The sequence below is a fragment of the Leptinotarsa decemlineata genome, unplaced genomic scaffold (genome assembly GCF_025532065.1).
Source record: "Leptinotarsa decemlineata unplaced genomic scaffold, Ldec_3_MD MMD2_tig00026282_RagTag_RagTag, whole genome shotgun sequence".
NCBI classification, from domain to species: Eukaryota; Metazoa; Arthropoda; class Insecta; order Coleoptera; family Chrysomelidae; genus Leptinotarsa; species Leptinotarsa decemlineata.
In genome coordinates this window covers 9463384-9479139 of record NW_027412668.1, presented here as the reverse complement: position 1 = coordinate 9479139, position 15756 = coordinate 9463384, and the positions used below count along the sequence as shown (strand labels likewise).

General features: G+C 35.7%; 1 protein-coding gene across 1 annotated transcript in view; it reads left to right on the top strand.

Moving 5' to 3' along the window:
* The window catches only part of LOC141484654 (limbic system-associated membrane protein), a 100268-nt gene extending 85305 nt beyond the window's left edge, over positions 1-14963 (top strand). The window contains exons 5-6 of the mRNA XM_074179776.1: positions 2709-2996; positions 12453-14963. Of these exons, the coding sequence (XP_074035877.1) occupies positions 2709-2996; positions 12453-12568 (404 nt within the window). The 3' untranslated portion in view covers positions 12569-14963. The remainder of the gene's footprint in view (positions 1-2708; positions 2997-12452) is intronic.
* Positions 14964-15756: the final 793 nt, after the last annotated feature.

Sequence of the window (15756 nt, the reverse complement as noted above, 5' to 3'; positions counted from 1 at the left end):
AGAAAAAATCCATCCGCCTGATTAGTGACGCAAACATCACTTGCAACCTGGATAGCCTGGAACCTCGAAGAAAAGTTGGAGATTTATTTCTCTTCTATAGATACTTCACGGGAAGTGATTTGGCACATTCGATTTCACCAAGAGCGGTACATATCAGAAATACGCGACGGAATGTGGCTACTCATTGTTTTGAGGTTCAACTCAGCACACTTCGAACTTCACTGTTTGAGAACTCTTTCATCTTGAAAACTACTTTTATGTGGAATAAACTTCCTGAGGACATTTTTCCAAATGGATTTAATCCCCAGCGGATCAAATCCAATGAGAATCGCTTCTTCCGCACAGGCACTGCTCTGAGAGCACCTCAAGGATTGTCATGTACTGCTTGTGTTTTGTCCTTGAAAAATTTTTTTCTGCTTTCTCTGTAGAAATTATATTTTTCTAAATATTCGGCCTTCAAATCATAAAATAAATTTTTTGGGCAATACCTGTTTGGCTTTCTACATCTCCATCATTGAACAAAACATTGAAAACTATCATCTACTTCGAAATTCAATATTTTTTTTTCGAATTAAATGAAATTATAGCCGTGATTAACTAACTTCATGAATATATATATACACATTGTAGAAAATAAGATACTTGTCCCTCTCGGTGAGGGAGAAAATAAATGCTAAGTTTTATAGTGATTTCCAAAACGATGCTAATGAGGTGACAAGGCAAGTATCTCGTCCGAAACTCCAAAGTACTCTATTGAGGATGATAGTGTTCCTATGAATGATATCTGTTTCGTTTTCGTAACGAATGTTTGTAGTGAAAACTGAATGGATAGAAGTGATTTTCGTATAATTCGACGTTCATATGAAAATTATGAATACACTGACCTATGACTTTATGGAAATTAATACTCTCAATGATAATGATATGATTTTCACGCTACAAATTTCATTCGTATCATGTTGACTTCAAAACGGTCTCGAAATGGTGTTGAAGAAGTTGACAACAATGAGAGTAGTTCATGTAGAAATGTTCAACCTATATTATCACCATACTCTTTAATTTTCGTATTCAATTCTGAATGTGAAAATTCATATGAAAGTCTACAATAACTCTATGTTCTGTTTGAAGGTGATTGACAATGTCTCATGATGAATTTTGTTAGTTCGGTCTTCCATTGTCTGATAATATATAAAATGATTTGAAATCCCTGAAAAAACTAAAAAAGAAGTATTAGAAATTAAAGAACCAGAATAAAAATGAAAAGCTAGAAAAACAATTATAACAAAATCTGAAATTAAATAATAGTGAAATAAAATACAAGTCTAAATGGAACGAATTGAACATAAAATAAAATCAGAAAGTTAAGGGATTCCAGGCCAAATTACTTTACGACGTTTCGATTGTTAGTATCCACAATCGTCTTCGGGTCATCACCCGTCTTCAGGAGATGCCATAAAGAAGCGACCTACGATTTTCTGAACTGTATCCAGCCCCATGATGTGGATTAGGGTGAAGTTCAAGTCGAAGGGGATGCTGGGTCAAATATAACCTTTAACTTTTCAGGAAATAATATCAGATACCACCGAAGATTAGTTTACAGTATCTAGCAATTGCATATATCTGTTTGACAATTTGAGTGGGAACCCAAAGCACACTTGAGGTTTAAATCATTGTGAGTTGAATTACTATCAAGACTTGTCATTATATCTACTAGTTTCCATTAATTCACTGTGCTTCTATGTATAGCTGGACGCATGATGTATCAAGTAAATGCATGCAGAAATCTAGTATAGCAAGCATGTATGAGCACGCGGAAACAAGAAGGTCTCACATGTCTTGTTGGTGTCACAACATCCAGGTCAATTGTTCTGATCTTTGGCGATGGACAGGTTCATGCAAAATGAGGTGAGCAGAAATCTAGGTCTCGGGCTACGTTACACAGGTCCCAATATCAGATTATTCGGGTATTCATGCAAATTGGGAAAGCTCAAAGAAAGCAGGCAGATGTTTTAGGTGAGGCGTTGATGAAGTAGGGTGATAATGTACCAGAAACATGAAGGCCTGAAATAACACGACAATGCTCTTATGGATGAGATTGTGGTTATAGTGAAATTTAGCCGTTTTCTCATATGAGGTGGTAGGTGGCCTTGGAAGGTTGAGTTCTATGTAGACCTCCATAATTGGAGAATTGGATGTTATCCAGGAAATGATGAAAATGCAGCTGATCAATCTGTTTCTTTTCTCAGCCCAAAAATCCAAATAAATGTATAATGAAACACCTGCTTCTACCAGAGGTTAGCCTTGAGTAAAAAATTGAAAAGAGAGAGAGATCCCTTGTTTCTTCCATCTGACATACACACGTCGTCTGTCATAAAACAATTGTTGAGGAGAGATAAGAAAATCTCGTATTATGAGTTGTGAGGAGGGTTCAGATAGCTTGATATTATGAATAATTTGAAGTTCAGAAGTATTTCTTTTCGAATTCAAAAATTGAACAGAAAAGTTGAAACGCATTTGTTAACCAGTTCGTTTTTTGGTACTGCTATAATGATAACGAAATTGAAAGTGTATGTACTGTAAAATATATAATTGAAACCAATTCCCATTGAAATTTTTCTCACATACTTCACCCCATATTTGCCCTACAAAACATAATGCTGTTTTGTTTAGCAATTTCAATCTCAGTGACGATTTTCCATTCGTTTCAGAAGCACTGGCGGAGATACAAGGAGCTCCAGACCTCCATCTGCGCTCAGGTTCCCTCCTGCGACTAGTTTGCACCCTCAGGGACTCGACAGAGCCGCCAGAATACGTTTTCTGGTTTCACGAGAATCGGATGATCAATTACGACCCCGGAGTTATCGTGAAAGATGGGCGGAGTTCCAGCATACTCCACGTACAAGAAGCAGAGAAGGGCCATAATGGAAATTATACGTGTAGTCCATCCAACGCTGTTCCAGCTTCGATAAATGTGCATGTTTTGAATGCTACTGCAGGTAAATTGAATAAGATATCCATTTTGGTTGTGAGGTATTGAGGCAAGTATAAAAAATTGTGTAGTGGAAAAAAATAATTGAATACTATCTGATTTAAATCATCATCTCCCACATAGCAATAGATATTCCAAGAATATTTCATGAATATATATATATATATATATATATATATATATATATATATATATATATATATATATATATATATATAAATATATATATATATATATATATATATATATATATATATATATATATATATATATATATATATATAAATCGGTTCAATTCGTGAGGTTGCAGTCAATAGCTGGGCTGTTGTTACAAAGAAAACTCTTTGTTATATGTCAAGCTTTCGGTATATTCCACACCTTCGTCAGGACAACTACAATAATAAGATTATATATCTTGTAAAAAATATATAAATATGGAGAACTCACTAACGGGAGAATAAAATATAAAAAGGTTCAAAAACAGATAGAAAAACATTAAATAATGACAGTTGATAAAAAGTTTTGGCTGACAATGTCAAGTGGGAAAATTGTGAATGATACTCGAATTACTAGATCTTTTATTTTCTTTATCATATTTCAGTAGGTACTTGTAAATTTTGCTAAGACTATCAATATCAGTTCGTATATTCATTGAATGTTCTTCGTTGTTAATATGTATCATTTCCAAAAATATTCTTTCAGTTGTATTGGTTTCTCTATATAAAATATTTGGATTTTCAAAATTCTGTTAATGCACAAGAATTAACATTTCGTCTACAGTCGCTCTTATGGGAAGTGATGCGACTACTTAGAGGTCTAGATGTTTGTCCTATATATGTTTTAGAACAATCCATACAAGAAATTTTGTATACTGAATTGGATTTTATATATATATATATATATATATATATATATATATATATATATATATATATATATATATATATATATATATATATATATATAACAAAATTAAGGACAAAACTTGGAAATTATCATTGGGTGATCAGCAGAACGGAACTGTACTCTTATAACACAAGTCATTATAATATTTCGATAAAATTCATTATCATCTTCAGGGAAAAGCTACAAAATTTGTATGATGGTGATACAACATAAAAATCAATAATATGAAAGGTCACAACTAACTGTTAGTGAGGTTGGCCGTGTCGAAATGAATGTTACATTTAAACAATTGAAACATGTCAATACAATAAAGAAGTCATTAAATTAAAAGAGGTTGACACGTCACTGGATACAAAGAAGAATATTGAATTGAAATTTACAAAAATTGTTATTTGTTTCAAAATTATGGATTACCGGTAAAAGCCATGTGGATGAAGAACAAAGAGAGAGACACGAAACAATTGACAATGTCAGCTGTCATGTAATTCAGTTTGAAAAAGTGTGTTTTGGTTGTAGATGATAAAACTATGGAACAAAAAGAAACTATTCTGATGCAAGTGTGATCAGAGACATCTGCTGTACTGTAAGTAACTCAATGAGAAAAACCCAAAAATAAAATATGTTAATTATTTGACACATCCTCATTAGTCTTGAGGGAAACAAGTGAAGAGGTGTTGTTGAATGGAAGTAAAACCCTGCCATAGACAGGTTGGAAGTTTGTTTAAAAAGGAAATATCAGAATGTCATGAAATTATAATGATGAGGTTTGGAAATCATGTAGATTTTGGTGAATGTCTAATAAGAAGGCATAGGTTTCACTGAGGTGATCAATATCTGATCTTTTATTGAGGCAATTATTGGATTATTTTATCAACTGTTCATGTCAATTTCAACGCAAAGCTGCCAAGCGTTAAGGGGCAGCTTTTTTTACAGAGCTTCGACTGTCGCGCGCTACACTTCAATTGACCAATGAAAAACGTTTACTCCAATACTTCAATTCCCCATTTCTCTGTTGCCAGGATTTGTCGCTTTGTAATTGAATAATTTTAAATACAAAAAGACAAATAGGATGTCGTTTCCAACAGTTGCAGTTGGAGCGATTCATCAGAATCTTCGCGTTAAGTTCAAAAACTGGTTAACACTATTATGGTTTTTCGACAAAAAGTTATTCTTGATAAAAGTTTGTACATCCCCTGAAACTAAACATGCCTAGATCTAGAATTCTCAGGCTACATCTAGCATGACCACGTTGGCTATAGCTACCATCCGGGTCCAGAATATAAATACAAATCGAGATTTAATCGAGTGTGCATGATACAAATCAAAAAAGAAACAATTCGTGAAACAACACTCCAAAAAGGGTGACTATCCGCGGACACGTGTTTCTGGCTATTGGTGGTGCAGAAATGATTCAAATAATCTCAGGCAAATCTATACTTTTATTCTCGAATGTAAAAAAAAATTAATTTCTAAGCACATTTTCTTCCTTGGAATTATTGTCACTGTCAGTCATTTCTGTCAGAAAAAAAATGTTTTATGTTTTGTAGAGATACTTGTTTTCTTTCCCAATCCCACGTTAGTAAGTAGTAGTAATACAATTGTCCTGAGGAAGGTGGTAAGCAACACCGAAAGCTTGACAAAGAGTTTTCTTTGAATAGTCCTCAAAATCTAATCAGCAAGCACGTAATGTGGCTTGAAAGTTATGATACTAATTTTGGTATGTACACCATTAGTACCATTATTCAATCTCACAAAAGTAACAATTGGCCTATGTAGCTATAATATATGTACAAACAATGTCAATATTGGATAGTTCATCTCAGATTATTTGAGGTTATCACTTTTGTCGGGCGTTTCGAGATGAAAACACATTTTTCATGCAATGCCAGAAATTGAAACTTATCGCCACAAAAGGAAAGTATTATTATTCTTCGATGAATCAAATATGTGCAACTGACAGAAATCGAAAATTGTTTCCCGAAATCGCTCTCCGTATCTCAGACTGTGAATAGTAAGAGCTCTGAGCTGAAACAAATTGCTGGAAAATAACTCCACCAACTCAGGGAAATAGTTTCTAAACGCACTCCTTTCTCTGTGGAAATCTCGCTAACAATGCCGGCATACATCCTTCAATACAGCGGGTTATTGAAAGGTTAAATGAAGCTCGAATAGTTACCCGGGTTCATTTCTATTGAACTATGGCCATTATTTGCCAGATAACGAGTAAGTGTAATGCTGCGCGCATATATAAGCTACTTTGAACAATGGGATACTTTCTCGGGAATTTTCTTGACTGGATTTCAACTTTGACTGAAGTTATATTTCTGAAATAATTTTTGTTTTAATCAAATCGGGGATAGCAATATAGTTCAGAGGGAATAGAAGTAGCTGACGAATGGAACTCAATTAAAAAAATTCATATGGTGAGCCTCATGAAATATTTTATTTAATGCTCAAGAATACTTTATCGATGGAGGTAATTTCATCACTGATTACCTATATCAATTTCAAGAATAATGACCTTGAAGGCGTTACTCGAGATCAACTTGGATATTCAAAGGACGAAAAATCATTTGGAATTTTCTGTAGTAGTGGTGAATTCTTCACCCACCTTTTACAGTATTATTGCCAATAAATTCGCCAAATTTTCGATTACTGAAAGCAAGGTTTTTCATCATTATTTTGATAATCTTCAATCTTGTTCTGAAGTTGTTTAGAATATTCTTCATATCGAAATCAATCACTCACAGATACAGGGGCATCCTCATTCAGAATAGGTTTAGCTATTGCTCCCACCTCTTTGCCAATAATGAAAATAATCGCACTGTGGAATCTACCTCTTCACCGAGGTAGAAGAATCCAGTTGAAAAATCAGAGCTGCCTAATCATGGATCACTCTCAATAGCAAACATCATCCGTGAAGAACTGAAGGCTCTAATTGATCTATGAAGAAATGAAGCTTCAGAGAAGATATTCCTGAGCAAGAGCAAAACACGAAGACTACTAGGAATCCCACCAAATCGATGAAAAGAAAAATGTACCAAACATTGAAAAAATCAACATTCCTTCCAGGTGAAGAAAAATGATTGCTGACATCGCACTTCATCAGCCCACCCAAGATTCATACCATGGAAAATGCTCCACCTGAACAGTTTTCCGTTCCGGAGATTGAGTCGCTCAAATTGTCAAGTTTTTACTCACATTCATTCAGCCACTATACGCTCTGAAGAAAAAACTAATCTTTCGTATAAATTCAAAGTAATTTGTGTGGTCGCCAGAGGAAATATTCGGCTGTTCAGTCTCGACTTAGACAGTATACAGTCTATAAACCATCGTTGTTGAATTAGCTTAAGATCATCGAGAGAAAACTATGGACAGATGAAAATATTTCGTTAGAATATTCCTACTCCGTGAAATGTCAAATGTGTAGTTGAAACTTTTCATAAATGACGCCTCATCCTTTGAAACAACGGATGCTTTCTTGCCATAAAAAGTTTTATCACGATGAGTAGTGCGGCTCTATCGTAATGTATCTTCTTCCACTAGCTACGGGCAGGACTCTTTATATACCTTGAAGCAGACAAAGAATCTAACCCTGAGTATATTGAGGTGAATACATGTCGTGTGAACTACGACAAACCCTCCGTATAATATTGAATCAAGATCTAGAGTTTCTCAGTACTCCAACTTTTGATCCTCTGGATAAATCTAGACGGTCATATGGTACAAACCAGAAACGACTAATCGCCTCCTCAAGAACAACGCATGAACTGCCTTCCATCAAATCGATGAGCGGAAGAGGAGAAATCTGCATCAGTGGAAAAAATGAATTCCCATAGTTCATGCCAGCAAGGTTTCAGTTCCAGCCAGGTTTGAAAAAGAATTACATGAAATTTTCGAGCAGCGAAGGCGAAATCTACATCAGTGGAGGAAATGAATTTCCATAGCGCAGGTCAGCAAAGATTGGGTTTCACCCAGAGGTGAGGAAGCAAGCAGAGCTGTGTATAGCTGACTCACAGAAGCCCTCATATGGAAAGGTTCCTGCGATAGGCAAGGTGGTAATCTTGCACCTTCGATATTCAGTAACTTTGACAATAGGTTATCTGAAGATCAGAAGACATGAGCGCGTGTCTACCTGAAATTCAACACAGAAGACCTGCTTTACATGCCACATATCCTGGTTGCTCACCTTCCTGATGAAGTACGACGTTGACTAACTACCGATCAGGTCTTCACCAGAATGAGAAAAATTAATTCATTTCTGTCAATGTTGAAGTTCATCATACATCACAATGAATTTCAAGGTCTGGTAGAAGTACACACAAACTGTGCCTGCTCAGCTGTGGACGGGATAAGGTTTATGGCGTTTAGTAGTGTCTAACTTTTTCCAGCTGACCTAATTACTCACCGAGTGGAGTAATTGAAAAAACCACCGTATTAAGTTATCGAATAGACCCATTCAATTCAGACATACTTCTTTCTGTCCACCTAGTACAGACACCTAACTGGATTCCTTTCTGTGTACGTCAGCAGGATGAATTCGTCTTTAAAATCCATGATGGAGAAGAAATAGCTGAATGGAATGAAGGAGAAGAAGACTAACAAAACGTCTCCCTATAGAGAAGCTACTCTTCCTAAAAAGTACCTGAATTGACAGTTGGATCATCACCAATAACTCATGAGAGGCATATTCAAGACCCTGAATGATAATCTCTCCAACACGTGAGGTAGTCTAGTCAAGGAACTGTGTCACATTTAGAAGACACCAAAACCGGTACTCAGCCTGTCCTGAAGCGAAGAGTTGTTTGAAAATCTGTTTAAAATATGTTTTTTCATCAACCAGCTGTCGCACCCCTACGAACAACAACCCTCAGGAGTTGAAACTCGTCCGAGCTAAGGACTGACTGTTGAAGAAAACAGGAAGGAATATGGGATTAACATTACGGATTTATTCAGGTACGAGAACATCATTCGTAGCACCCGCAAAAGACATGAAAACACCAAATGCAGACAACGGCTTGAAGACATTTTCAACTGGATTTCATTTGAATGCGGCAAAACCGACAGCGAGTAGAAAAATGCGATGAAGGCAAGTTGCCCTCAGCTTCCACAAACTGCAAATGAACTGAGTGAAAAAAGTGAGATATAAGGTGGTGTGCATGGAATTATTGATTCACATGTTGACGAAATAGAGGCATAAATGAATAAAATACATTGAGGAACGATAATAATAATAATAATAATAATAATAGTCTTCATTGGGTGAAATACAATATAACATCCTACACTGCAAAACTGCAGTGTAGAACACTACAGGTTTGTTCTACCACTTAACCTCCACAGCCAGCTACGAGAACTGGCAACAAAAAAAATAAAACAAATACAAACAAAAAACAAAAAAAAAATGTAGAAAGTAATACATTATACACCTGATATCAATCAGCATTCCAATAACAACAAAAAAAGAATATACATATGGATAAGCTATTGAGTATTTAAGTTTGTTTACCTAATAGTTCAATTTTCAATTTTTGTCTGAAAATACCTATTTTGAAATGTTTTGAATGAGGGGGAAGTTTATTGCAAACGTTGCATATCTGAAACGTAAATGATCGTTTGAAAAATTCATGAGTGTGTAACGGAGGAGTTGATAACCCTTTATGCCTTACATTCAAGTTGTGTACGTCCGTCCGAAGAGTAATTTTATTATATAGATAGGTCGGAATCTTATTGCAGATAACCTTGTGATAGAAACACGCTGAGTGTAATGACCTTCGGTTTTCCATATTGAGCCAACAAGTTTCCGACAGCTTTGATGAGATTCTGTTCCTTCTACGTACCCCATGAATAAGGTGAAGGCAGGAGTTTTGAATCATTTGGGGTCTTTTCTTGTTCCTAATTGTGAGGCATGGTCCATAGAGTACATCTGCATAGTTCAAAGATGAAAGAACGAGACTGTCACATAAAGTAATTTTTGTATTTTTAGGGAGGAATTTTTGATTTCCGTAAATCAGCTTGAGTGAAAGGTGTGCTTTCTGGATTAATTTGTTCACATGGGAATTAAATCGGAGATCACTATCTATAGTCACCCCAAGATTTTTTGCTTCCTTCACAATTTCCAATACATTAGAACCTATACTAATATTGAGTTGTTGTTTTACAACATCTCTGTGATTTTTTGGACCGAATATTAGTGATTTCGACTCAGATGTATTATCCATTAAGCACATATTTTTAGCAAGGGATGAAAATGTATCGAGATCATGACTGATCCGTCTATTAGCGTCATTTACTCTGTATGGTTCAAAAAAATAATAGATTTGGGTGTCATCGGCATGAAGATGAACACTGCAATACTGAAGGCATTTCACTAATTGACTGGTGTATATCGTAAATAGGAGAGGGTCAAGAATTGATCCCTGTGGAACGCCTCTTTTTAAATTCAAAGGCGTGGAATGTACTCCATCAAGAACAACTTCCTGGCATCTATTGTATAGATAGTTTCGAAAAATAAGAACTGAATCATCTGACAAGCCAATGTAGTGTGAGATCGAGAATAACAGCTCATGATTGATGGTGTCAAATGCCCTGCTGAAATCTAGAAGAGCCAGGAAGGACGGTACATTGATTTCGATCACTTGCATTGAAAATATCATCGGTTACCTTCAGTAGAGATGTAGTACAGCTGTGACCACGCCTAAAATCCGACTGTACTGTTGGTAGTAATTGTTGGTATAATTTTTTCTATTATTTTAGAGCAAGCAGGAAGGATACTGATGGCCCGCAGATCTTTCAGTTCTACTGGATTATTGTTTTTTGGTATTGGAGTTACCAATGCTGCTTTCTACATAGCCGGAAAAACATTTTTTTCTATTGCAGGAATTCCACTGGTTTAACCGTAAGATCTACTTTAATACGGCAATATGTGAGAGAATGATCAGAAATATCTACATCCTCGACACCCTTCTCTACTACTCTTTCTAGACTCCACACTGCTATTAAATCTGGAGGCCTATTCTAGTCGGCGAGTCAATTATTTGACTGAGCTGATGAGTTTCAAATATTGATAACAGGTTGCTCACATATACATTTTCCAAACATAATACATCTAAGTTGAAATCACCAACGCAAACAACATTGGGAGTGGCTATAGATACCTCGTCGATAGTATCCTCGAGTTCAGGCAGAAAAATATCTTATCCTGAGAAGGATAGTTGTTCAATATTAGGACTAGAAACTATTATGGAAGTGTTTAGGGTATTTTTTGAATAAATACACACACCACCACCTCTTGAATGGAGGCGATCTTTTCTATAAATTCTATAGCCCCTTATACTGATCAGTTCATCATTAATACCATCGTGTAGCCAACTCTCAGATATACACAAAATGTCAAATTGATTCTCTTGAATGAGTTGCTTCTATTAGCAATAGAAGGAAGGAGAGATCTCAAAGTCAAGTGTCCAATTTTAATACTCATACGATAGATTAAAAAATGAACAATAATTATAGCTGAAATCTGAATACAATTGGAAAATTCAACAAAACGAAAATGGAGATAATGCGAAATTAAAATTATTTATTTGATATAATGAAATAATTACTAGAAATGCTTAATATCAGTATCATGAAATCTAACGAGGTCTCAATTTCTTCTTTTCCAATGTAGAAAGCACACTTTCAGTTGGTACCGGAGTATTTGAAGAGAGAATAGTGCTATCTGAATTCCGTTCCTCAAGGGTATACTGTTGACCACTGATGACCAGGGTGTTCTTCTTTATTTTGGCAGACAAGTTCTTTGCTTTTGCAGCTCTTAAATGAACTACCAACTGATTTCTCATTTGTCGATCTTCGTAAGGTAAATTTTCAACGAACGCTATCCCTGAGTGTTTCAAAAGAGATATGTTTGAGAAAATCTCAGACTTTTTCAGATTAGACAGCAGGTCTAGAATTATCAGTTGTTTATCAATATTTTTGTTTACAAAACAACGATTGATATCAGAGTTGGTAAAGGTAAATTTAACTACTTCTGGAATGATGTGAGCTATAATTCACTTTTAAACCACATATAAGAATGGAATTCTGCTTTAGCTGTCAAAAGCCTTGATCGCAGGAGGTTATTTTTATCCTTCAATTCATTGACAGTGTGGTTCAAAGCATCAATTGTCTTCTGAAACTCAGCCTTTATAGTTTTGATCTCAGCTTTTGTTTCTTTTTCGTCTTTACTGACTTTGGTTAAAAGTGTATATATATCTCTATTAGAGATATCTTTCCCAGCCATTATTGATGGTTTTGGAAAGGATATTTTTCATATGAAATAACCCCACTCAAATTGCACCCACCACTATTTATTTTCACTATCAGTAGAAGAAATGAAAAGGACAAAAACAACACAGGCAATAATTGGAATTGGTTGGTTGGAACTCATGTGGAAGGATGTAAATGTAAAATCTGTTTATATCATATTTGTGTGAAAAATTTCATTTCGAGTGATGATTTTGTCAAATTCGTTAGTGATTGATCAAATGAAATGACAAAAATTTTCATTTTGTTACAGAAGAGAAACCAGCAGCAATGCAACATGCGAATTCATCATGTTCACCTGCAAAATTTCAAATTGTGAGTTGTGGTGTACTTTTAGTTGTGATTGTACCACTTGTACCACGGACGTGACTGTAAATGAACATTCATATTGGGTGAGTTACAATAAACATGCTCTTATTTTATATCGTCATCATCGACACGATTTGATATTTTTATGGGGAATGATTGCACTTCTTGGAGCTTGAAAATGAGTTGAATAGCTGATAGATGTTTATTTTCCTATTAGAAATAATTCTTTCACAAGGAAATTTCTTTCTTTCTACTAGTATTCAATAAATGAAACTGAAAGCACCCGTTGCGAATATCATTTATGTTCTGATTTGATAGACAACAGTTAATCCAGAAGGAATATTTCGGAAAACATGAATTAGAGAGTTATTTTTCAGAAACGTATTCAATGTTTTCATCGATATTACTGATGAAACACCGATATAATGAAGTATATCCATGCAACACGAAGAGGTATTGAAGATTTGTCATCAATTCCTTTTTGGAAAATCGTGGATTGTCTGGGAGGTCTGCCACTTTGCCAGCTCCCAGCGAAATTCCGCTTATATTCTAGCGATTCCTCTGCGAGATTTTTGTCGACTTGTCTGTAGAATCGTGAGTCAAGTTCATTTGAAAATCCTTATCCACTGTTCATGTGGAGGTCTCTGATAGCTCGCAAGAAAGCTAGTTGCTATCCATTATCGAGTTTTTTGTGGAGTTCTTGTAAACACTTTCGTTAAAATATTTGTGTAGTTTCTTCGTAATATTTGCATGCAGCGTTTCTGATGTGGTGGACGGCAGTTCGCAGTTCAGAAAAATATTTTTCTCATTGAAAAAGAAAAACTATCGTAGCTGTAACACTTTTCTCGGATCAAGAAATAACACGATGAAAATTCCATGTTGCATTTTGTAATATATTTTAAAAAACTACTTCTCCATCATAGTCGTGGGAAAAGTAACATTGTAGATTTTTTCTGATGCTACAACAAATTCTTTCAAATTTTCAAGAAAAAAATGTTTTTTCAAACGTTGAAAATTGCTAAAGATTCTTACATTTAGTTTTATAAGCTCCCGATTGAGGATTATTTTGTGATGGCATTCTTGAAAACTTAAAGCACTCAGTATGAAAATTTATTGTTCAGATCATATTCGGAAAAGATTGAAGAACTTGCACTGTAAATTTTCAATTTTGGTTACATTTGCTATAACTCCAAATTCAAATTTTTCTTCAGGGATTCGCATTGAGATGTGATCTGGGAGTTATAGTGTGAGATCTTCAAGATTTCTCCTGTGGACATCCGTGGCGATCGGATAGTGCGTGTCGCCTCTGTTTAGAAAATGATGGGGCAGTAGAGCACATACTTTGTGACTACTGTGCTGGGGATCGAATCAGGATTTTAGAGTTCAGCAGAGCCGTACTCTCACCATCTGACCTGAAAGACCACTCACCATTTAAACCAATTGGCTTCGTTGAGAAGCTGGGTTTATTTGGTCGAGTGTGAATAGGTGTGAGCCACAATAAACCTTAGCGAATTGCGGTGGAGGGTCGAATAGATCCACTCACTTTGGACCTAACCTAACCCAACCCGTGGCGATCACAGTGTATTTGCACTTGAAGTTCGCATTAGATCCTGATCCTTATGTTTCTCGCGGTGACGTCTGTGTTTTATTAGATTGTTTGGAAGCTGGCCCATAGCTTGATCCACTGCGACCTTTTCTGATCCATTGTTATGTTTCTTGGTTGTTAGAGCCTATTGTCTATCATGATCTCTTTGATGAGACTCCATAGCCTTGACACTGACCCCTTCATATAACTGGCAGCCTTTGGTTTCTCTTCCCTGCATCGTGCGTATCTCAGCCTTGATATCGCTTCGTATTCACAGAGTACATACAGTGCGGTTTGTTCCTCTTCTTGGCAGAACCAGCATTGGGCTAAAACATCGGCCTCCTCATTGCCCTTGTGACCCTCATATTCGGGTACCCAAGCCAGAGGGGCCCTATTTTGGGTACTCAGCTTCTCAGTGCGCTTAGACAGCTTCCCATCAGTCTGTAGAGAAGACTTGGAATGAGCTCTGCGCCTTTATTGCCGCCTGGCTTTTGGAGAAATTGTTAATGGTTTCATTTATGACCTTCAGCCTGTTTATTTTCCCTATACAATGTTCGATCGCCGCTACTTCTGCCTGGAACACAGGCAGAAGTAGCGGCTACCCAAGTGTTACTTGGCTACCCAAGTGTTACTTGGGTAGCTAGTGAGAGATTGTGATTGATGGTATCAAAGGATCTATCAAAATAGAAAGGAACCCATATCTTGGAATAGTTGTCACGAGCATTTTCCATATTTTCATATGGAAACACTTTAGGGAGCTATTGTATAATGCAGATGTCGCGGCCCCCAGGGTGGTCGAGCGATGTGTCTAGGGGATCACAAAAAAAATATTTGTTTCATAATTTTTTTTTTTTTAAAGAAGCAAGTTTTTTACTGCTGATGAGTTTCTGCAGGAGGTTTGTAGTAGCAACATGCTGTGAATGAGTGAATTCGTTTTATTGCAACCTATCCAAGAAGTGTTGTCATTTTCTGCAGGTACTGTAATATTTTTGTATACATTCAACTAAGTTTTCAATTGTCCTATCAACTGACTAAATTTTTGATTGTAGTTGTTGCTAACTCACTCCCTATCTTTTTGAATACATTAATATTTTATGATGAAATCAAAGTTTATCATATGAATTTTGTAAATTTGTACATAATTACACTTTTATCTTAGGCTATTCGTACTTATGAAGTGTACATCTGAGTAAACCAATCTTTTCAATAAGGCCAAAACGTACTTCCATGTGTTGTAAATTATTTTTCTGAAATATAACATCAAAAAGTGTGTTTTCTTTTTTTCTAAAATATAAAAAAGCAGAGACTACCAGACGATGAGCGTTTCGAGGTAAGTGACGAAAATAGTAATTTATATTCGGCTACCCAATATCTCAATGAGGAGCTTCAAGTTATTTGTAAAAATGTTTTATTATGTGTTCCGAATGAAATCAGTGATCAGCAAGATGAATTCTGAAAACTTCTCATTCATAACGATCTACATTCAAATTGAAAAAATTGATTTTTTATAAGACATGATACTTCAATGAATCGAGTTCCCCACTGACATATTCTATGAAGCTATATGACTCAAGTGTTCTGTGATATCTTCCTGGCAACACTGAATGGTTAGAATAAGAAATTCTGTCAAACTCTTTCTGTCAAGTTTTAGTTGGCACACAAA